The sequence below is a fragment of the Neoarius graeffei genome, chromosome 3 (genome assembly GCF_027579695.1).
Source record: "Neoarius graeffei isolate fNeoGra1 chromosome 3, fNeoGra1.pri, whole genome shotgun sequence".
Classification (NCBI taxonomy): Eukaryota; Metazoa; Chordata; class Actinopteri; order Siluriformes; family Ariidae; genus Neoarius; species Neoarius graeffei.
Window position 1 is genome coordinate 89,198,485 of NC_083571.1, and position 24,423 is coordinate 89,222,907.

General features: G+C 39.5%; 1 protein-coding gene and 1 long non-coding RNA gene across 5 annotated transcripts in view; one reads left to right on the forward strand and one right to left on the reverse strand.

Annotated features, from left to right (window-relative positions):
* The window catches only part of LOC132883702 (desmoglein-2.1-like), a 44,427-nt gene extending 20,250 nt beyond the window's left edge, over positions 1–24,177 (reverse strand). Inside the window, exon 1 of the mRNA XM_060917636.1 lies at positions 23,947–24,177. Within this exon, the coding sequence (XP_060773619.1) occupies positions 23,947–24,114 (168 nt within the window). The 5' untranslated portion in view covers positions 24,115–24,177. The remainder of the gene's footprint in view (positions 1–23,946) is intronic.
* Positions 9,665–19,875, forward strand: LOC132883707 (uncharacterized). 4 transcript variants are annotated; one of them, XR_009654385.1, is made up of 5 exons: positions 9,665–9,845; positions 10,685–10,878; positions 10,978–11,029; positions 11,181–17,844; positions 19,097–19,875. It is a non-coding gene; the product is annotated as an uncharacterized LOC132883707 (long non-coding RNA). The 4 variants fall into 4 exon arrangements; XR_009654384.1 differs by having other exon boundaries at positions 10,688–10,878; XR_009654386.1 differs by lacking the exon at positions 9,665–9,845 and adding an exon at positions 9,852–9,945 and having other exon boundaries at positions 10,688–10,878.
* Positions 24,178–24,423: the final 246 nt, after the last annotated feature.

A 24,423-nucleotide genomic window follows, 5' to 3' on the forward strand; every position in this document is an offset into this window, starting at 1 on the left:
GCTGATATTAAAAAGCCATGCTTGTTGTATTTCCAGAGCAAAGCTTATCAGTTACAGAAGATTCTAAGGTTTTAATGTGAATAGAATATAGATTTTAAAAAACATTTTAAAAACCCAGTTTTTAAAAAAGACTAACAACATATGGTGGGGTTCAAAAGTCTGAGAACACATTGGAAATCTGGGATTTTTTAAATTTATTTAAAACTGGAAATAAACAAAGTTTTAGAATTTTGAAAATTCTCAAACAAAAAAATGAGACAGGAGCCCCATCTTGACTTTTTGAATATTCAATATGTTGCACATTTTTTAGGTCACTATTTAAATTTCAGCAAGCTTATGAAACTGACCACATTAACGCCTTTGTACAAAAAGTCAGATTTTCTGTAAATCTTATCCCTTCCATTGAAGAAACCTTTTATTTTATCACATGTACACTCAAGCACAGCAAAATTCCTTCTCTGTATTTAACCTATCTGAAGTAGTGAACACATGCTCACAAGTGAGCAATGAGCACACACACACATACCTATGCTATGCTACAGCGCCCAGGGAGCAATAGACCCCTTGCGCATGATGTCATGCATCACATGATAATTTCACCTAGGAGACAAACAAACAGACACTGCCTTTTGTGTAATTAAGGCTTAATCTGTCTTAAATATGGTTCATTTTTTCACTGTTTTTGGTTGTTCCAATCATTCAAATAGAGAAATAGATAAAAGGTATTACCATCTCCCTGCAATCAAGAAAAATGTTAACAAAGAGAAGCAAATGCTTCAAGAACCATGAAGAGTTAGAGAGAATATGACGAGAGGATCTAAGCCTGAAAACTCCAGAGAAATTCATAAATACCCGTGTTTGTAGTGATCATTTTATTTCAGGTAAGAACTTGTATTTTAAAAAACAGAAAGTCGTAAGTGAGTATGGAAGAGTTTGCATAAGAATCTTGTTTTATTTCTGTTCGCATTCGAGTTCACGGCTTCATGAAAGTGTTTGATTTTCTTACAGGTGAACCATCTTCCTTATTCGACATGGAAAACCCAGATTGGGCACCAAGCAAACAACTTGGACATAACTCAGTAAAAAAAACAACAAGGAGCAACCTGCATAATATATCTTGAACCCCCCCCCCCAGAAAAGATTAAGAGCAGAAAGCACTGAAGCTTTGTTTCTGTTATCAGAGGAACCCAGTCCTGTGCAAAATGTCACCATGGAGCCAGAGTGTAGTAATGAACTTACAGTTTGAGAGTGTTCTACACAAACAGACTGAACTTTACAACAGCTGCATGCATGTGAAATGGAAATAAATCAACTAAAGCAGGAAAAACTATTTTGGATAAAACTGTTACTGTCAGTTGCACATTTCTCAACCTGTGTGACTCAGTTGTGCCTTTGAATAGAGTACAAATGAAGAGGGAACTGAACATTAACCATCTACTGAAATCATTATTGCAAGGGTGATTATAGTTACTACAGTGGATATAAAAAGTGTACACACACCGCTAAAATGATATATTTATTTTTTTTACATCAGAAAAACCCGAGACCACGATAAATAATTTCAAAACTTTTCCCACCTTTAATGTGACCTATAACCTGTACAATTCAATTGAAAATCAAACAAATCGGTTCGGGGGAAAAAACGTACACTAAGCTGGTTGCATAAGTGTGCACACCCTTAAACTAATACTTTGTTGAAGCACCTTTTGATTTAATTACAGCATTCAGTCTTTTTGGGTTCACACCTGCCATCAATTAAAATTACTCTGATTAACTCCAAATAAAGTTCAGACATTTACTTAGTTGCGTCCTCCAGCAAAAGCCATGATTTGCAGAGAGCTTACAAAGCATCAAAGGGATTTCACTGTTGAAAGGTATCAGTCAGGAGAAGGGTACAAAAATTTCCACAGAATTAGATTAGAGTTGAGCCAGATACTCGGCTGAAACGAGTATCCGGTACGGATAAAGCACTTTTGCTGAGTATGAGTATTATATGAGTAATATGAGTCAATATCTGTGCTCGGACTGAATGAAAATCCTCACACAGCATCACAGCACCCCTCCTCTACACACACCGCTCTGCTCACTCACACAGAGAACAGCTCTCTGTCTCTCCCTCAGTCACTCAGGTTCACGGCTCTTTTCCGTTAACGTTTCGGGTTTCTTCAGCTTCAAGTTTCTTTTTATTTCAGTTTGTACTTACTTATAACCAGTAGAGTTCTGGTAAACGTGGGTCCAGACGTGGTGCTTGGTGGAAAGCGACTCGCGTTGCGTCTCTGCCTGTCGGAGATTTTTTTTTCTTTTTTTAACCGTCGGTTAAAGACAGTTTTTTTGACTTCACGCATTGAGTGTCTGACACTTTCTTGCTGTAATTCATGTAAAAATAAAGGTAGTAGTGGTATAAGTATTACAAATTAAGCTACACACACACACACACACACACACACACACTCTCTCTCTCTCTCTGCCGGTCGTCGGAGTTTTTTTTTTAAGCCGTCAGTTGGCTCTAACCAGTTTTATTTTACTTCACGCACTGAGTGTCTGACACTTTCTAGGTAGTAGTGGTATAAATAATATTACAAATTAAGCTACACACACACACACACACACACAATCCCCCCCCCCCCCCCCCATGATCAGTGATACAGAATAATGAGTGATATAGAGAGTACTTCAGCTGACACTGAACCACCAGTCAGAGTTTGCTTAACCTTGCAGGACAGTGAGGGTCAAATCAGTGACAATGAAAACAGTGGCAGTAACACCCACCTTTCCCCCACTGAGACCAATATTGCATCTGGTGATGGAGGCCCTCCTCCACCAAAGACCAAGAGGACTTCTGCAGTATGGGACTCTTTCACTGTTTCTGAAAATGATCCCTCCAAAGCCATTTGCAAGCTTTGCAAGTCCAAGCTAAGCAGAGGTAAAGATGCAAAACATTACAACACAACATCTCTACATAACCATCTGCTATATGCCCATCACATTAGAAAGCCCACTGTATCAGCCACCTCCTCCTCCACTCCTCTTCCTTCTCGGGTCACTGGTGTTCAGCTGGGTGCTGCTAAGGGCTCACATTCATCTTCCTCTTCACCAATACTCACTGCATTTGCAGCAAAGCAGCCATTCTCAGCAAACCATCCCTGGTCAAAACAAATTACAGAGATGATTGGTAAAATGATCTGCACTGATCTTGAACCTTTCTCTGTGGTGGAGAGGAGAGGCTTCAAGACACTTGTTGGCTTTTTAGAGCCCAAGTATAAGATCCCATCGAGGCACTATTTCAGTCGAATCGTAGTGCCTGAGCTGTATGAGGCAATGAGAGGGGAGTTGGTCCAGTCACTTAAGGCAGCTGAAGGAGGTGCCATCAACCTCACTACAGATCTCTGGACCAGCAATCACAATGCACATGCATATCTCTGTCTTACTGGGCACTGGTGTGAACGTGTAGGGGAAGCTTCAGTACAGAGGAAAGCAGGGCTGCTAAATGTTGGTGTGCTGGACTTTGAGCACACATCAAACAACATTCTGTGCTGCCTTAAAGAAAAGATGAGAGAGTGGGAAGAGTCTGTTGGTCAGTCTGTCACAATACAGTTTGTTGTTTCAGATAATGCAGCCAACATGGTGAAAGCTTTGACTGAATATGGGCACATCCGTTGCATGTCCCATACGCTTCACTTGGTGGTGATCAAAGCACTGGAGAAGGACAGGGTTGTGACATCCCTTCTCTCCAAAGCCAGGATCATATCTGGCCATGTTCATCGCTCAAGCAAAGCCAGCAACAGACTACATGAGCTGCAAACACAGTTGAACCTCCCCCAGCACATGCTCATAACAGACATAAAAACAAGGTGGAACTATACGTTCTACATGCTCCAGCGGCTGGTGGAGCAGCGCAGGGCTGTGCAGATTATGACACAGGAGTCTAACATGGGTAGAGCTCCAACAATCATCTATCCAAATGAGTGGAGGTTAGCATCTGACATGCTCACTGTTCTTAGTCCTTTTGAGGAGGTCACACGGGCGCTCTCAAAACACAGCGCCTCCATCTCTGAGGTCATCCCCCTCCTGCATGGCCTGTGCTCCATCATCAGGTCACTGCATGTGGGAGGTCTTGCAGCTGGTGAGGAATCTGAGGATGAATCTGATCAGTTCATGGCTGGTGATGATGATCAGGATGCCACAGTGGGGCTGGGCCAAGATGTTGCGGCTGAGTCCAGGGAAAAGTTAGGCACAGCAGCAAGGAGACTGGCAGCCAATCTGAGCAAAGAACTAGAATGGTGTTTCGAACCAATTTTTGCAAACTCCACATTTCTGCTTGCCACTCTCCTTGACCCCAGATATAAGGCCAGCTGTTTTCCAAACAATGTTGATGTGGAGGCACTGAAGAGGACATTACTTCTCAGGCTGGAGCTCTGTGACCCTGTGGCTACACCTGCAAGAAACACAGAAGAGACACCTGCCACCAGCAGCACTTCAGTCTTGTCTTTCCTGCAGAAAAAGAAATAGGCTATTCCAATGAGGACACATACCATCAGGTGATGTGGAGGCCTACCTGGCAGATGGGGACATCAGCCTTACCGATGACCCAGTGAAATACTGGTCAGGCAAGCTTCAGTGCTGGCCCAATCTTACAGGCTTTGCACTGCAGCTTCTCAGTTGTCCACCTACAAGTGTCCAGTCTGAGCGTGTTTTTAGCACAGCTGGAAATGTGATCAGTCCACAGCGTGCAAACTTAGACCCTAGCCATGTGGAACAACTGGTCTTCATTAAAGTCAATGCAGATCTGAAAAACAGCATCGGACTATTTGATCCGTAGAACACAGTCCCCCCTGCCCCCCCATCTCTCTCTCTGTCTCTCTCTTACTCACTCACACACACACACACCTGGTGTGGAAATAAAAAAAATAAAAAAGAAACCCCCCCAAAAAAATCACACTGATCATAAAAAAATTAAAAGTTAAAAAAAGAAAGTTATGTTGAGTATGAAAACTCTTGTTCATTACATTTCATAATTGCAACCGCATGTGTTGTATTCATTGTTGCAAAACTTGTTCTGTAAATAGTTCGTTTGCTATCGTGATCAAAACCATTGATCTGAAGCTCAATGCTGATGCTGTCCTGTAAATAGTTTTCTAATCAGCAATAAATATAACAATTTCTGATCAACCCATATCAGTTGCATGCTTAAAATAACATACTGGTTAAAGCCCCGCCCGTTTCAAGACAACCAGACCCACTTCCGGGTTAGGTCCCGCCCACGCCCCGCCCACCCCGAGTACGGATACGGATACAGATAATTCATATGGTTAACGGATACAGATAATGCTGTACTCGCTCATCCCTACATTAGATATACCATGAAACATAGTGAAGACAGTCATCAGGAAGTGGAGAAAATATGGGACAACAGTGACATTACTGAGAACTGGACATCCCTCCAAAATTGATGAAAAGACAAAAACTGGTCAGGGAGGCTTCCAAGAGGCCTACAGCAACACTGAAGGAGCTCTCAAAAACATGTGGGAAAATGTGTTAAGAAGAAAGAAACCTTTATTTGTCACATGCACACTTCAAGCACAGTGAAATTCATCCTCTGCATTTAACCCATCTGAAGCAGTGGGCAGCCACACACAGCGCCCAGGGAGCAGTCAGGGGTTAAGTACCTTGCTCAAGGGCACCTCAACCCAAGGCCACCCCACGTCAACCTAACTGCATGTCTTTGGACTGTGGGGGAAACCAGAGCATCCGGAGGAAACCCACACAGACAACATGCAAACCCCACACAGAAAGGCCCTCACCGGCCACTGGGTTCGAACCCGGAACCTTCTTGCTGTGAGGCGACCATGCTAACCACTACACCATGGTTATGGTCTGATGAAACCAAGGTTGAACTTTTTGGCCACAATTCCAAAAGGTATGTTTGGTGCAAAAACAACATTGCACATCATCAAAAGAACACCATACCCACCGTGAAGCATGGTGATGGCAGCATCATGTTTTGGGGTTGTTTTTCTTTAGCTGGAACAGGAGCTTTAGTCAACGTGGAGGGAAGAATGGGCAAATATTGCCAAGTCTAGATATGGCAAGCTGATAGACTTCTACCCAAAAAGACTGAATGCTGTAATTAAATCAAAAGGTGTTTCACCAAAGTATTAGTTAAAGGGTGTGCAAAGGCGATTCTAGAGTCTGTTGTGGCCCCAAGCAAAAATTTCCAGGGGGCCCTTCTGACCAGTGTTCATCACCAATATGTTATAAAATAAATAATCTGACACCAACAAAAAATGTATGAAACCAAAGTTTTTTAAGTTCCAAATGTGAAAATACAATGGTAAAGAACAATAAAAACAATAAAAAACAAAAATAAATAAGCCCTTGGGCCCTGACTCTCAAGCAGTTGTCTGCCTTGCCTGTTCACAAGCTGCGCGTCTGAGGGTGTGCAGACTTATGCAACCAGCTTATTGTACGTGTTTTATTTATGTTTTCCCCTAACAGATTTGTCTGTTTTTCAATTGAATTGTGCAGGTTATAGGTCACATTAAAGGTGGGAAAAGTTTTGAATTATTTATTGTTGTCTCATGTTTTTACATCAGAAAAACCTATCATTTTAACGGGGTTTGTACACTTTTTATATCCACTATATATGAATATAGCTACAATTGCAGTGATGGCGGCAGAGCCCCCCTAAAATTATGTTATGATGGGAGTCCTTTGACTATTTACAAGGAAGAAAAGGAGAGAGTAGTGTGAATAAACAGCCCGCTGCATGCCTTTGTTTTCCCTTGTTAAATCCCACTGCGTCCCTTCATTCCGGCGGCATCCCTTTGTACTGTAGGTTGGTAGCACCCATTCGCACCAAAACAGATGCAAATTAGCCTGGCCCTAACGTCACTGATTGCCTCCGCTTTCTGGGATTTTCCTTATTTGGCTTACATAGAACTGCAAAACCCATCACTTTTAGTAGACAAGCTGATTTATGAATATTCTGTGGACTAATTAACCCGTTGCTGTGGCAAATGTCTAGACATGTCTGGTCTCCTTGGGTACTCACGCCAAAGCGGGGACCCTGTGACAGCAAGGTTATGACGTGTCGCTACATTTGTATCTGACTGATAACTCGTGTCCTGTCCGGATGGCTAGATAGTGTTCACGAGGCATACAAGCAGTTTTGAGCACCCAAAAACTTGATGCTGCTCTAGATCTACATGAATTCGCTTGCTGCCCTGACCATTCAAATCAGTATGAAGAGGAGTTTCAGACAACTATCCATTGCAGACTTTTTGGGCTCGACAAAGGCACCCAAGTTGCTTGATGATAATGAGGTAAGTTTTCAGTATAAATTTTTTTAACATCCCAAGTCAAATTTCGCAAACCAAGAAATGAATTACTGTTTACTTGCACTGAAGACTAAAAGAAAGACAGTTATTCGTGCTCTTGCTTTATACCACATAGCTGAGCAGGTATATAAATATATTAGCTCTTTAATTCAACAAGGACATTGAGGACAAATTTTCTCGTGTTTTTTTTTTTTTTTGTGTGTGTGTGTGTGTGTGTGTGTGTGATATTGGATCATTTTCCTCAATAAATAAATTACCAAGTGTAATATTTTTGTCTCATTTGTTTATCTGGGTTCTCTTTATCTACTTTTAGGACTTGTGTGAAAATCTGATGATGTTTTAGGTCATACGTATTTATGCAGAAATATAGAAAATTCTAAAGGGTTCACAAACTTTCAAGCACCACTGTATTCCACTCAGTGGTTTCTATATCCATTTCTTTTGAGTGTACTTCTTGGTTTTAATAACTTCCTTGTTTGCTGTACACAAACATGGCAATAAGTTCTCGTGTTAATCCACTTTTGAATCATTCGCTTTTGACTGAGAATGCCCTGCATGCATGGTTTGATGTTGGCTTCTGGCACATCCATACAGTTTTAAATACAATACCTTCAATTAAAAACTTTTTTTTTTTTGCATTTATTTAATTCCTGGGATCCCCTCTGTAACAGGGAGTTGTATTCCATTAATACACTTTAAAATAGATTATTACATTCTAATTGAATATACGAGCCAAAATAATTGGGGATCTTTTTTAATGGGTCCTGACTCGTTACAAGTATGAATAGGTGGGCCTTGCAGTAGAAAAAGTTAAGAACCCCTGGGAAAAATTCTTTACACAAAGAAGGTTTTCTTGCTTTTGTAATTTTTAACTGTTCTTCCGTGTTGGGACGTTTTGGCATTGTCTTGCTGAAAGAAGGAAGGCCTTCCCTGAAAAAGATTTTGTCTGGATGGCAGCATATTGCTCTGAAATGTGTATATATCATTCAGCATTAATGATGCCTTCCCAGATGTACAAGCTACCCATGTCATGTGCACTAATGCCCCTCATACAGTCACAGATGCTGGCTTTTGCACTGTGCACTGATAACAAGCCGGATGGTCCCTCACCTCTTTAGCCTGGAGGACGTGGTGTCCATGATTTCTAAAAAAAAAATTTCTAATTTTCATTCGTCAGACTTTGGGACAATTTTCCACTTCGCCTCAATCCATTGTAAAAGGGCCCAGAGAAGGCAGCTGTTAGGTCAAATTTTATTATACGTAGGTTATGATCAGAATATGAATCAGAATCAGTAGGTTAAATCAAGATATATGTAGACATATGTAAGTTTAGTTAAGAATTCAGCGAATTATATTAGTTGAAACGACCTTAGGTCCGGCTGGACATTGTTTGGGAACATTTTGTTTATGAAATGTGTATTTTTGATCAGAGATGTGTCTGAATGACGCCAAGGTCTGTTTTGATGTCAGATCGACCCACACACACTTTAATGTTGGATGTATTGGTAGCCTTATTGCTGAACAAAGAGTTAAGACTCTTATATTTTTATAGTACAGTTATAGTATATATTATAGTATATATTACTTATAGTATATTTTAGAGCTTTTTAAGATCCTTTATTATTTTGGACTATTGCATATACTATGGCAGTGATTTTAAACTGTTCCTGTGTAGCCTGACCTTCGTCCAGTGGAGAAGAACACTTCTTTGTTAGACCAAACATAGTCTTTGTTTAAAACATTGTCGTAAAAACATCTCACGCGCTTTGACGTGCGTAAATGAAATTGCTGAATTGCTGAAATATTATTTTGCTTATGATTGAAGGCTTCATTCACACACACATACATATGGAATTAAGATGTGATTTGCTGACCTAGCACATAGACACAGATATCAAAATGATGTCACTCACTCACACCCTCCCATAGACACACACACACACACACACATACACCCCTCTCTGAGGTCACATACAAACACACACACACACATTTGACAGACACAATAGCCGTTTGGAGAGATTATGATTTGTTATAAAAGGTGTTTGTAATCTTTCATCTTTGACGAAGTGACTGTGCGAATGTAACAGACTGCGTTCAGCGGCAGGTCGAAGGCAAGGAAGGACGGACAAGGACTGGCTCCAACTAACTTTTATTCTGGTGAAACAGAAAATAATACAATGCAGCTGCTGTACATTTGTAGATCTGTAACCTCCAGCGTAGACAACTCTTTCTAGCTGGAGTAAGCATCGTGTGCAAAAACCCAACCTACTGCAGCTGCAAGAATACACCACCAGGTGGCTCCAAACTCGTATAAATCACAAGAACCAAATATTTTTAGTGAAATTCACCAAGGACATTTCCAACTCTGTTACACGAATAAACCGGCATGTGAAACCTCTGGTTCCTTGTCTGTTTCTCTCGACCTGATCATTCTCGTCCCGGATCCGAGGGGACTCACGAAGGAATCTCGGGGTCTCTTTCTGGGTACTGGATACTGCCAACCAGGTGAGTAAATTATTTTAAATTTAATGTATAATTTGATTGGTTAGACTTCCGCCTGGTTGGTAGTAATTTCAAAAAAGAAAAGAGACCCATTATAATTCAGGTTGGTAAACCTCGTGTAGAGGCACGGGACGTTTTGGGGAACCTCGTAGACTTTTTAGATTTTAGACTTTTTAGACTCTTGTTTACGGGACGTGACGGGGCTTGGTAGAGCCACGGGATTGGACTGGTAAACCTCGTAATTTGTTTACGGGACGGTGAGCCTCGTGAAGACACTCCACGGGAGAGCTGTCACGAGAAGAGCGCGCTTTTAATCTTTGATTCCTTCGTGCAGCCACTAGTGTTGCCACCTGTCCCGGTTTTTCCTGATTGTCCCGGATTTTCATGGTCTGTCCCGGAAAAAAAAAATAAAAATCCGGGACACTGAATGTCCCGTTTTTTTGTACATGATGGGCAAAATGTGTATTTCAACTTGCGAGCCAGCTGAGAACCAGTTTGTTTTTCCATAGCTCGCCCGTGCTAAGCGCCACTAAGCGGAGCCACGTCAGCACGTCGCTGAATACGTCATTACGTCGCTGTATAAGTCACTTACGTCGCTGTATACGTCAGTTACGGCGCTACGTTTACATAAACCTTGGCGCGAATATCAAAGCAAAAACACGGAAGAAGCAGCAGTAACAACAACAACAACAATAATAATAATAATAATGGATGACTTCGCGTTTGTACAGCTGCTGCTTCTCGGCGCTTAAAAATGGCGATCTTTCATGGTCTTGTTATTGTTGTTGGTCTTAACAACTCCGCCCCCCCGCTGACATAAGCCGTTCTTTCCTCTGGCCCAGCAGAAAGTTGGTGCTATCCTGGAACCGGCTTGGACTGATAAAAGAAACAGACTCTCTGTTGCAATGGTGAAGGCTGAGCTTCAAGTCAGGCTAAACTTTCAGTTGTCCTGTACTGAGTTCAAGACATTCATTGAAAATCAGCCAGGACTCATAGCAGCAGCAAAGAAAAACACCAAATATAAATGGAAGATTAGGTAAGGTTTTGGTGAATTAAATGAAATAGTGTAGTGTAGTACATACTCCTGTATGTGCCAAGTTATATCAGTTACATGTCCTCCTATGTATTTGTTTAGCCAAGAGCAGCAGAGGCACAAGCAAAGCACACACCACACTCTAAGCAATCAGGTAAGCTGTTTGACACTACGCCTTACATTGTTACATTCAGGTATTCTTAGATACAATGAAAAATTAGATTATTTATTTTTATTCCACATAAGCAAACAAACAGAACTTAATTATGTATTTCCCTTTTACCTGTGCCCACTACTGCCCCCAGGTGTCCACAACCAAAAACTGTTGGAAATAAACCAAAATACTGAAGACCTAGCCTAGTAAACTAGACCCACCCGCCTAGCGGCCAAAAATATTTTTGCCTAGCGAGTGGGTCTAGCCTCGCACCATGTAAACAAAAACACTCCGGGCATCAAATCGTGCCCGCCAATCACAACGCAAGGTTTTTGTTTGGATTCTTTGGGCGGCCTTTTGCAGGAGTGACGACAAAGCTGCGCGACGCTGGAGAAAGCGCAGCAGGAAAGATGGCTACGGCTAGTGAACAGCGCGCGTTTGACTCCGCTTTGGAATCAGTTTTAGAAGAATTAGACTTGGGGTTTTCGTTGAAACATGAGCAGGAAGAGGCTCTCCGCTCATTCCTTTTCAAGAAGGACGTTTTTGCTGTTTTGCCGACCGGCTATGGCAAAAGTCTGATCTACCAGCTAGCTCCGCTCGTAGCCAAAAGGATGGGGCTAGTTTGTGCAGTACAAAGAATTAATAAACAGCTTTGAAACATTACTTTTTGATTGTTTCTTATTTTCCCGTTATTTTAAATTTAAGGGAAATTATTTCACCAAACACCACTAAATAAAAACTCTCAAAAACAGTTTAAGCAAACCCTTGAAAAACACTTGGGGAAAAAAAATGACTATGTTATGTATGTGGTACAGACTCCAAACTTCTTAATATCTAGAACATGTTTATTAATTAATACGCATTTTGAAAAATTATTTATTTCAAGGCCTCCCCCACTGCTTTCTGTCGCTCTGACTACGTCACAGTCACTGTTGCGCTGATTGGTCAGAGCATTGGCCTATACGCACAGAGAAAGTTTGAAAGACAGTGGGTTGTTCCTCCTACCCGCTTCGGAAATGTCTACGGATCGAGGCCAGACTAAATATTCACATTTAGTCTGGCTTGCCAGGCTACTGAAGACCTGCTATATTATGTAAAGCAATTAACTAAACAAATAACTAGCAAAAGCGTCATTTTTACTAATTAGAGCAATACAGTTTCAGCGTAGAAGGGCGATTTTTGTCTTGGGTTAGATGTGTGAAGGGCGCCGTTGCTTACAAGCAAAAAGGTCGATTGGATGGTCGAAATGTCCAGGATTTTTGTCAGACACAGGTGGCAACCCTAGCAGCCACCATGGGGGGAAAATTGTCTCATCTCATTATCTGTAGCCGCTTTATCCTTCTACAGGGTCGCAGGCAAGCTGGAGCCTATCCCAGCTGACTACGGGCAAAAGGCGGGGTACACCCTGGACAAGTCGCCAGGTCATCACAGGGCTGACACATAGACAACCATTCACACCTACGGTCAATTTAGAGTCACCAGTTAACCTAACCTGCATGGTCAATTTAGAGTCACCAGTTAACCTAACCTGCATGTCTTTGGACTGTGGGGGAAACCGAAGCACCCGGAGGAAACCCACGCGGACACGGGGAGAACATGCAAACTCTACACAGAAAGGCCCTCGCCGGCCCCGGGGCTCGAACCCAGGACCTTCTTGCTGTGAGGCGACAGCGCTAACCACTACACCACCGGAAAACTGTATTATATTAATTGTATTATAAAAATTGTATTATTGTATTAAGATACCCGGACCCCGAGAAAAAAAAAAAAAAAAACCACGGGATTGGATGTGGTTTAGCATTCTACACAGATTCTAGACAATTTGGCCGGCTCAGTTTTGATTTATCCTCATCCAGGTATTTGCAATCTCTGGGAGCTGTGTAATGTATCTTTAATTGTTTTAGCATTTATATAAGGCATTACTGGATATGCACAAAATAATGAAACAACAAATCAGTACTCTGGACATGAACAGTTAGAACTGTGTTCCTGGTGTGCATACATGTCAAACCTTTGGTCAGTCAAATCTGTATAACCAACTTCCAAAGTCCTTATTTCCCTTATAAAATCCTTATAAGATGCAAATTAAAATGATTTACCTAAAATTTGAATGATAATTAACAATGTTAATTAACAATGTTAATGTTAATCCCAGTTACTTTTTAGAATCCTAGAAGAATGAATACAAAGCTTCAATGTTTGACAAAAAACTACAAAGTGTAAATGTTATGTGCTCTTTTATCCTCGTGGGAATTGATTATAACTTTATTTGTACGCCCGTATACTATGTTTATTGAATCAAATCCGTATAAAATACGGACATTTTGTATATTGTGCATTTTAATCTCAACGAAAGCTTCACTGAATCGATTCTTTAGAACAAACTCGCATGCGTGTGAATCAATTTACTTGATTCACTCTTGATTCTTGACTCAGAAACTACGGAAACCTTATTTGTATTCCTGTTTTCAAATTGTAAACAATAATCACACTTTCATGCTGCATGAAATTAAAGCATGAACTTTCCTCAACCATTACGTGTGCATGAACCCAACAAATGCAGTCCGTGCGTCTGTATCGATTCGCTCGATCGAGTCATTTATGTTTCGTCCCGAAGAAGATCCGAATCGTCTGTGAATCTCATCACTGTTAGAAATCCAAGAGAAGAGATCCTCTTCCCTTAACATCATCAGAGGAAAAATCTGCTTCTTAATCAATTAGTTTCAGCGTTTGGTGAGTAGATCATCTGCATTTTATTTTATATTCCTTGTGTGTTGATAGTCTGAAACTTGTAACTGGAAGGTTATCAGGAAAGTCACGAGTGGTCCGCGAGCACTCTACAAGACTATTAATGTGTTTTAATAATTAATAGTGCAGCTATTAATGCAGTTTCATGTCTAGATCTTATAAATGATGAATACGAAGTTTTCAAAATTATGAGAACTCCAGTTCCCATGATGCTTGTGAACTGGGCATGCGCACTGGATAAAAGAAAAAAGCAGCTCTTTAGGGCAAAACTCTCGTCTCATCAGATTTGGGCAGTAATTCTATGCGTTCAGACCTTAAATAATGAAATAACTGTACAAGCAAATACAACACAAAAACCATTTTAAAACATTCACTTAAATTAAACAGACATGGTAAAACCAGAAGAAATATATTTAAGGCTTAGAGTTTGATTAATTCAGCCAAATCAAATATCACTTTCAGATTTGAAGATATTTATCAGGAATCATTTTTAAAATATTGAGTATTATACCACTTCCTGTTTAAAGGCATAATAAAAGGCATCAAATATATTTACCCTACGTGTGAATGGAAATGCCGAAAAGTTTAATGTTTAACCTAATGTTTAATGTTGATCTAAAACATTTTTAAAACTGATCGTGTGGTGGTCTAGTGGTTAGGATTCGGCGCTCTCACCGCCGCTGGTGTAGTGGTATTTTTATTAATCATATGTAATTCTAACCTTTAAATATCCTATAGACTCCTGTTTCTAACGCGTTTTAGCGAAATGTGGACTTGTCTTGTCTGGGAAGCATGGAATTAGTTCAACAGCGAGCTAACCCGCTCTTTACTTCATTTTGACATTTTTTTGAATAATTGTCGTCCTATTATAAATAATATTTTGAATAATTGTTCCGTCTCTATAGTCTCTGTCTCTTTCTCAGTCAACATTGAGATAAGACTCCCAGACTGTTACAGATAGCTATAATATAAACAAATAACTCATGCAAGAACAGCAGGCAAGGACAGCCACAGAAATCTGCAATGGGCAGAGAAAATCATTATTTTTGGCACTTTCTCACAATAATAAATTTAATAAGTAATCTCTTTATATTATTAGGTAAATTCCATATACATAAAGTCAAAATGTCCAAGACAGACAACCAATTCTCATTAATACTGTTAATTGAATTAAAAATGTATTATCAGTCTCTGTCACATATCGAATCCAACAAAGAGTGCTTATCAGCTATTCAATTTTATTCAAATTACATTCAGTGAAAGTGTTTGTCATTTCAATTTGCCCTGTTTTTTTTATCTCCTTATCTTTCTTTAAACTTATTGCTACTTATGAGGCTAAGCTTAAACATGTTCCTCCTAATTTCGAACTATTGATATGAAATGCTCTGATTAACTGTTTGCTGAGTTTTAAACCTCCATACTTTTGCCTTTAAAAACCACAGAGGATATGGAATGGATAGGCTTTTAATGTATTTAGTTAACCATAATTTTTTCAGCAAGAAACAGTTAACAAACGTTTACTTGAATAACTTTTTGTTTATAAATCGGAGACTTGGGTTTATCTTTGTTTAACCATTAAGAAAAAACTCAAAGATTATCATGATTATGATACATTGGCTTGTATAAGTACTCATTGTCCTTGAACCTTTCCGCATTTTGTTGCACTGGAACCTGGAACTTAAATTGACATGAAACTATTCATGTGCATCCTGTTTATAATAAGCAATACCTCTCTCTCTCTGGATCCATGTCATCCTACAGTCTCTTCTCGAGCAAGGCGTGGTGAGACACTTTACACAAGATTTACGTAAGATTAATGAATTGATTGTTTCTTCTGTAATATCACAGGTTCCTGCCATTAATGATCTCTGTTCTGCCTTTTTTTTCCACGCACATGAGGAGATAGCGTTTGGACTCAAGGTTTCATTTGACTCTCCTGCTGTTTTTTTTTTTCAGCTGTAATTCATAATGCGCTCTGTGACCTTCTCCCTCCCTCAGGACTCTGTGGTCTGTGTTCTGGTGTCTGCTGAGTCACCAGAAATCTGCCAAGACACTGACACTTGCGCCTGCTCCAACATCTGGCGCATAAGGGCTTTAAGGTTTCCAGAACCAAGCTGCAATATTGCATGGACACTTAAGTATTTGAACTTTTGAAGTTTTGAACTTTCTCAAGGCTGTCATTCTAGACACAAAACCTCCTCCACTGCAACATCCTTTGACCTGGACTGACGCTATGGTGGTCGCTTATCACTCCCTCAGAAGCACCCTTTGTTCCGCCCCTGGGTCACCTGCTCACTTCAAGCCCTTCCACCTCTATGCCTGTGGACACCGGGGCACAGCCTCTGGGGAACGTGAGGGGGGGGAAATGCATCATTGTGCGTTTTTATCCAAAACATTAGACATTGTTGCTCAAGGCTTACCTGCGTGTCTGGGGGCTGTCTCCGCATGTGCTTTGATGGTTTGATGGTTGTAAAATTGACAGACCCATTAAATTAATTAATCAGTAATTTAATAGATAATTAGATTAACATATGACTGTTTATTCTCTGTTCTACTAACAATCTCGAAGTTCGTGTCACATCCTCTTTTGATAATGTAGGTCGCGCTCTCGCACGCCTCCTTAATTCTCGGGATGATATTTGGGATGACATTGATATTGTCTGTCTAAAAAATCGTACATACTACTAGTATCAGGTCTGATCTCTTCCCTCCAGCCCTCTAGGGATCTTTGTTGATGGTTCTTGTTCTAAACCCTCAGACGGTTCTTGTTTTATAATTTATAATATTATCACACCTCTGTGGTTATTCTGTGTGTTCAGTCAATATCAGCCTGATATTCTGCATGAGACATACGCTCTTCCTTTCTCATTTGATTTTTGTCATCTTGATTGTGGACAAATTCTCTAAATGGGTAGAAGTTTTTCCCTGTTCTCGAGAGAACACGAAGGTTTTCGTGACTCATTTTGATACTTAGTTATAATAATAATAATAATAATGATACATTTTATTTATAAGTGCCTTTCAAGGTACCTAAGAACACTGGACAGTAAAAAAGAAAAACAAACAATAAAAGCAGAACAACAAAACAACAACAATAAAATAATAAGAAATCAATAATAATTATTATTATTGTTATGGGGTTTCAAATGCCATAGACTCAGACAAGGGTACCCCTTTCACCTCAAAGGTCACACAAAACCTTTGTAAGTATCTCTAAACTCTAATCTCCAAACTAAACTGGTGTTTTCACATTCCTAAATCCTCTGGTATCGTAGAACGTACTAATCGAACATTGAAAGACAAATTAATTAAGGTCATGCAGGACACAGGTTTGATTCTGTAATCCATAAGTCATTCTGGCTGAAATTCGTGTGACACCAAGAAATTATTCTCCCCTGGAAGAAGGGAACTCCGGCTCCGGGTACCTCTGATTTGAAAATGCATATGGATGAGTATTCTGCAGCCCTTATAGATAAGTTGCATAAAATTTGTACCAAGGTCAATAATACAATATTATCTCCACCACACACCCCTTTCACGTGGGAGACAGGTGCTGGTGTGATTTTTTAAAGTAATGATTTGGACAATTGGGAAAACAATATAATGGGCCTGCAGACATAGTCGCCATTACTTCTACTGCTGTTTTAACTGATCTTTTTCCACAGTGGATCCATGCCACTCGATTGAAGAAGGCTCCATAACAAAGTTGTGTTATAATAACAAGTTTGCTGCTATTAACACTTTTTGTGTCCCTATCTAGTCTCCCTCTGGGCAGTTTTCTCTCTCTCTCTCTAAGCTCTACACAGATTCGACTGAGAATCCTCAAGTGAACAAAGAGGGGAAGAGATCTTGCGCCCAGTTTGGAACCACCCCACCTCACTACAACCATGATGGTCCACATCGCGGGTTTCGTGACTTCATCATTGCTCGGGGCAGGGCTACCCGCCCGAGCCTTCAGGACCACATCATTGCTCGGGGCAGGGCTACCCGCCCGAGCCTTCAGGACCACTTCATTGCTCGGGGCAGGGTTACCCGCTCGAGCTGGACTTCATTGCTCGGAGCACACTGTAAAAAAAGAATAGTCGAGAATACTTGAAATTTCAAGGCAACTGTCTGCATTAAGAATTATGTTTTGCCAACGATGTGCCCATGATAATCCAAACTATGATAACACTGTTATCTTTATTAAGAATTCTTAATTAAGTCAATTTTCAATTCCTCATTCTGCCAACATAGATTTCTCTTTTTGCTGAACAGTGGCATTCACAGTAGTACAAAAAGGCAATTGAGGTTATCACAATTTTTTTTACCTTTATTTGGATAGGACAGTGTAGAGACAGGAAATGAGCAGGAGAAAGAGACGGGGAGGGATCGGGAAATAACCTCAGGTCGGAATCGAACCCAGGTCCCCAGATTTATGGTATGGCGCCTTATCCACCTGAGCCACGACAACATGAACTTCAACCGGAGAGAGAACCACATTGCCCAGCCCTTGCATTTGGGAGCGGAAACCCCGTGTCTTGGTCATTAAGAGCATGCGCTGAATAAACACCTGTGGCAATTATGTATTTTCAATTCAGATTATTCACTATTGCATATTTACACATCATTGAGGTGCACCCTATCAGTTTGATGTGGATTTTTCTGTTCGTTAATAATTATTCATATTTTCTTGTCCATTCAATTGTGAATATGGAATTACTTGAACAAAGCGTAATTCTATTTTTTAGAATTATCCACATCAAGAAAAATCCACATCAAACTGATAGGGTGCACCTCAATGATGTGTAAATATACAATAGTGAATAATCTGAATTGAAAATACATAATTGTCACAGGTGTTTATTCAGCGCATGCTCTGAATGACCAAGACACGTGGTTTCCTCTCCCAAATGCAAGGGCTGGGCAATGTGGTTCTCTCTCCAGTTGAAGTTCATGTTGTCGTGGCTCAGGTGGATAAGGCGCCATACCATAAATCTGGGGGCCTGGGTTTGATTCTGACCTGAAGTCATTTCCTGATCTCTCTCTCTCTTGCTCATTTCCTGTCTCTACACTGTCCTATCCAAATAAAGGAAAAAAAAAATTTGTGAGAACCTCAATTGCCTTTTTGTACTACTGTGAATGCCACTGTTCAGCAAAAAGAGAAATCTATGTTGGCAGAATGAGGAATTGAAAATTGACTTAATTAAGAATTCTTAATAAAGATAACAGTGTTATCATAGTTTGGATTATCATGGGCACATCGTTGGCAAAACAAAATTATTAATGCAGACTGTTGCCTTGAAATTTCAAGTATTCTCAACTATTCTTTTTTTACAGTGCAGGGTTACCCGCTCGAGCTGGACTTCGAGACAACATCTTCTGGACTAACTTCGCTAACTGGACTGCACAAGCACACACCACACGAATGTGTTATGTCTTTCATCTGATGCCGTCTTCTACTATTATTACACATCTCTATGCTTTGACGAAGTGACTGTGCGAATAAACTGGCATGTGAAACCTCTGGTTCCTTGTCTGTTTCTCTCGACCTGATCATTCTCGTCCCGGATCCGAGGGGACTCACGAAGGAATCTCGGGGTCTCTTTCTGGGTGAACCCCAACAGCAGCGGTGTTTCTGGATATTGTTTATATCTGGTTTTAACTTGCATTTGTGGATGCAGTAATGAACTGAAGTGTTTTCTGAAGTGTTCCTGAGCCCATACAGTGATTCCCACTACAGACACGTGTCTGCTTTTAATGCAGTGTCACCTGAAGGCCTGAAGATCACAGGCATCCAATGTCAGTTTTCAGCCTTGTCTCTTGCATACAGAGATTTCTCCAGATTCTCTGAATCTTTTAATGATATTATGTACCATAGATGATGTGATCCCCAAATTCTTTGCAATTTTACATTGAGGAACGCTATTCTTAAATTGTTGCACTGTTTGCCCACACAGTCTTTCACAGAGCGGTGAACCCCTCCCCATCTTTACTTTTGAGAGACTCTGCCTCTCTGGGATGCTCTTTTTATACCCAAATCATGTTACTGACCTGTTGCTAATTAACCTCATTTGGTTTTTTTTTTGTTTTTTTTGTATTACAAAACTTTTTCAGTCTTTTGTTGCCCTTGTCCCAACTTTTTTGAAATGTGTTGCTAACATCAAATTCAAAATGACCATATATTTTTCAAAAAACAACACAAAAAATGGTCAAATTTGACATTTTATATGTTGTCTTTGTACTATTTTCAATGATATATAGAGTTTCCATGATTTGCAAATCTTCACATTCTGTTTTTATTCATGTTTTACACAGTGTCCCAACCTTTTTGGAATTGGAGTTGTATTTGGCAACAACTAACCTTAAAAATGATTGAATTTACAGTAAAACAAATGTTCATTCACTGATTTCTAGAAAACTAAATGTTACATAATAGTGTGCCAGATGTAAATACAACAGCAAGAGGCATCTGGATTCAAAATCAATTATGTGTTTATGAGGACAGAACTAAAATGATCAGCTGAGCATACAGTCATCTAAAAACAGTAAGTAATTTTATCTGTAATTATCTGTGTGAAGAAGGGAGAAAAACAGCTATAAATTTTTTTTATATGAAATGATTCATGCAAATTAGTACAAACAAATATGAAACCAAACTGGTTTAGACATATTTATATACATGTGCTGTCGAACCTGTACTCCAAACAGTATTGTGCTTTTCCTCATCAAACACCTTACCTTTGGAGAAAATATAATGATTTCCAATTTTATTAAATAAATTATTATAAAATATTCTGGAAGTCAATTATACCATAGATCTTAATGAATCCTTATTCATAAATATTGTGAATATATTTTTAAAAAATATATAAATTGAACAGCATTATGGGGTTCCCAAAACCTGTAAGCTGATACCACAAAAATGAATTTAATCTAAGATTAAATAGGACCAAAACATTTTGTTATGGCGAAATTATAAGTAATGCTGGGATCAGACTAGATGATATTTTTGTCTCTCACGATATTCACAATGTCAAATTAGGCAATCATAGTCATTAATTCTTGTCATGATTATGTTACACTCCAGGGCCTGTGCTTGATTTTGGATAGTTACCAGCCATGACAAAATCATGTCAAAATCAGGCTGAATTTGTGTAGTTTAGTCCTGACACAAGAGAACGTGAGATTATTTTTGCCCAGTCCAGTGCATTTAAAATAAAGTCATATTAAAATATATAGCTAGGCTATATTTCCTTGTTCCTATGAGAACAAAATGAACAAACATCTCTTACGACCCACAAAGAAATAATCTGCCAAGTGATCTCATAGTTGGTTAGTGCACTGAAGAACAGCCTGAACCAGATCAGCAGTAGGGAACAAAACACTACTGGTGAATTTAACAAACAGGCTGCAGCCCATTGTGGCTGCCTTTTGACAATAGGATGGCAATAAGGTAAAGTTAAGACTAGTGATTCAGTGTTGTTTTGGGAGTTTTAGCTCTTTTCTGTACTCTGCTCAGCTCACCATAAACATCCCACAGCTCGGCTCCCTAACTGCCAACGTTTTTACTTCCCCAAGACCAGTCAGTGTTATTGGGCTCTGCATTTCAATTGGAAATCTCCTTGTGATTATAAAAATAGTATTACATTTTGCATTGCGTTTGCCATTTTAAATAAATGTAAAGTAGCAAGGTGCTACAGAGTTACATTAATTAGGCTACTAGTAGACCTGAAGCAATCATTCCTGCATTAATGTTATTGTGCTGCTAGGTTTAAGCTCAACTTCCATGACACTGAAAAAAAAAAACCTTCCTGTCCTGGTCTAATATTCATTACACTACACTACATTAAACATTATCACAATGTAACAGAGAAACATGTCTTATTCTTGCTAAGACTGACTCTACATCATAATGGTGTGCCAAATAAGATTATGAAATTCACCTTTCAATCACATGTATAGGCTAATTATCATCTGCTAGTGATTGGCTAGTGGATAACAGGTTATCTTTACATTTTGGAAAAAACTGAATCTATACGGTTTGGCTCTAAAAGTAATTTGAAGAAAAATTCAAATTTGGACATTGTGTGCAAAGGTATTGAAATCAAATATTACTCGAAAGTTAAATATTTAGGTGCAGAGTTGGACCAATCCTTAGATGGAGAGGCAATGGCCTAAAAGGTACTGAGTAAGGTATATGCCAGATTAAAATTTTTGTATCAAAAATCAAAATTTTTAGATTTAGGAACTAAAACTGTTAGCATCAGCACTGGTACAATGTCACTATGATTATGCCTGCTCTTTTTGGTACTCAAGTTTGACTAAGAAAACAAAAACAAAACTGCAGATTTCTTAGAATAAATTGGTTCGTTTTACTCTAAATTTACAGCCAAGAACATTATTATTTACTGAACACGTCAAAATCTTAGGGTGGCTCCCTATCCGATATAGAGTAAAGCAATTAAAACTAAATCATATGTAGCCTACCGAGTGCTTGATGGGATGTCTCCTAAGTACACTACCGTTCAAAAGTTTGGGGTCGCTTTGAAATTTCCTTATTTTTGAAAGAAAGGCACTCTTCTTTTCAATGAAGATCACTTTAAACTAATCAGAAATACACTCTATACATTGCTAATGTGGTAAATGACTATTCTAGCTGCAAATATCTGGTTTTTGGTGCAATATCTCCATAGGTGTATAGAGGCCCATTTCCAGCAACTATCACTCCAGTGTTCTAATGGTACAATGTGTTTGCTCATTGCCTCAGAAGGCTAATGGATTATTAGAAAACCCTTGTACAATCATGTTAGCACAGCTGAAAACAGTTTAGCTCTTTCGAGAAGCTATAAAACTGGCCTTCCTTTGAGCAGATTGAGTTTCTGGAGCATCACATTTGTGGGGTCGATTAAATGCTCAAAATGGCCAGAAAAATGTCTTGACTATATTTTCTATTCATTTTACAACTTATGGTGGTAAATAAAAGTGTGACTTTTCATGGAAAACACAATTGTCTGGGTGACCCCAAACTTTTGAACAGTAGTGTACCTTTCTAACCAATTCCTTTCCATCTCAAGAAGACATTCTCATAATACTTGTTCTAGTCAACATTTGCTTGTCATTCCTCATTTTGGTGCTTTTTCATCTCATCTCATTATCTCTAGCCGCTTTATCCTTCTACAGGGTCGCAGGCAAGCTGGAGCCTATCCCAGCTGACTACGGGCGAAAGGCGGGGTACACCCTGGACAAGTTGCCAGGTCATCACAGGGCTGACACACAGACAACCATTCACACCTATGGTCAATTTTAGAGTCACCAGTTAACCTAACCTGCATGGACTGTGGGGGAAACCGGAGCACCCGGAGGAAACCCACGCGGACACGGGGAGAACATGCAAACCCCACACAGAAAGGCCCTCGCCGACCCCGAACCCAGGACCTTCTTGCTGTGAGGCGACAGCGCTAACCACTACACCACCGTGCCGCCCTTGGTAAGTTTTTTCATTTTGTATCACTGGTGCTCAGTTATGGAATAGTCTTCCTTCTACTTTAGTCAATTCTAGTCAATCTTTGTTCAATTTTAAGAAAAATGTTAAGTCTTATAGGTATAATGTTATGACTTTTTTTTTGTTGAGAATTTTATTTTTAATAATTTTTGTATCTTTTTCATTAGTATTTGGATTATATCTCTTATGTCACATCTTGTACTATGGGGACCACAATGGAAAGTTTTTTTTTTTTTACTTTTTTGTTATCCCGGCAATATCTACAGTATTATGTATTTTATGTATTTTTTTATACTTATGTTTATTTTGGATCATCTTTTTGTATATGTTCTCATTTTTATGTACTGTATTATTGCCAAATAAATCAAATCAAATCAAAATCCAATTAATGATGCTGATTCATTTTCAGGGAGTGAGCTATTGATCCGTTTTGTTTTTAAATGCGAATCGACTCCCGACGTTCACTTCAAAGATCCGACTCAAAGATCCGACTCAAATCGATGGACACATGACCAGTTAAATGTTAAGTCGATAAAAGAAATAAATCATGTAATGGATGTTTTAACACAAGCAAGGCAGTTCTGGAAACTTTTTTCTAGACGTGCCTAGGATACATTACTAAATACATTATTAAATATAAGCATTATTAAATATAAACTAAAATGAATATAGAGTATAAACTTACCCATATAATGAAACAAAACAGGCAGAGAAGTGGCACTGAACGCCATGGCTGGCCCATTTCCGGAGCGCAAGCTCGATTCCAGTCCAGCACTCGGTGTTGAAAACGTTGCTGTTTGTATCTGGATAGTTCAACGTGTCCACCACAGGTACCTTCGCGATTACAGGACATAGAAGGAAGTCAGCACTTTCAAAACCACCACACACCCTCACCTTTAGAGGAGGGTCTAAACACAGATCTATCCCTCCCTCCTTCTGTTGTGTGTGAGCTAGAGAATATGGATCCATGTCACAAAACACCCTAACCCTTTTGCATTACTTAGCATTAAACCAATTTTATCCGACAGGAACACTTCATTGTAACATTAAAAAAAAAAAGCTTTTGATATGTTATTTACTGAAACCTAAAGACATATAGCTAATATATTAATGCCCATTCCATATGGTCACAATGGCAATAACATGCTGAGAAGATCTGCCC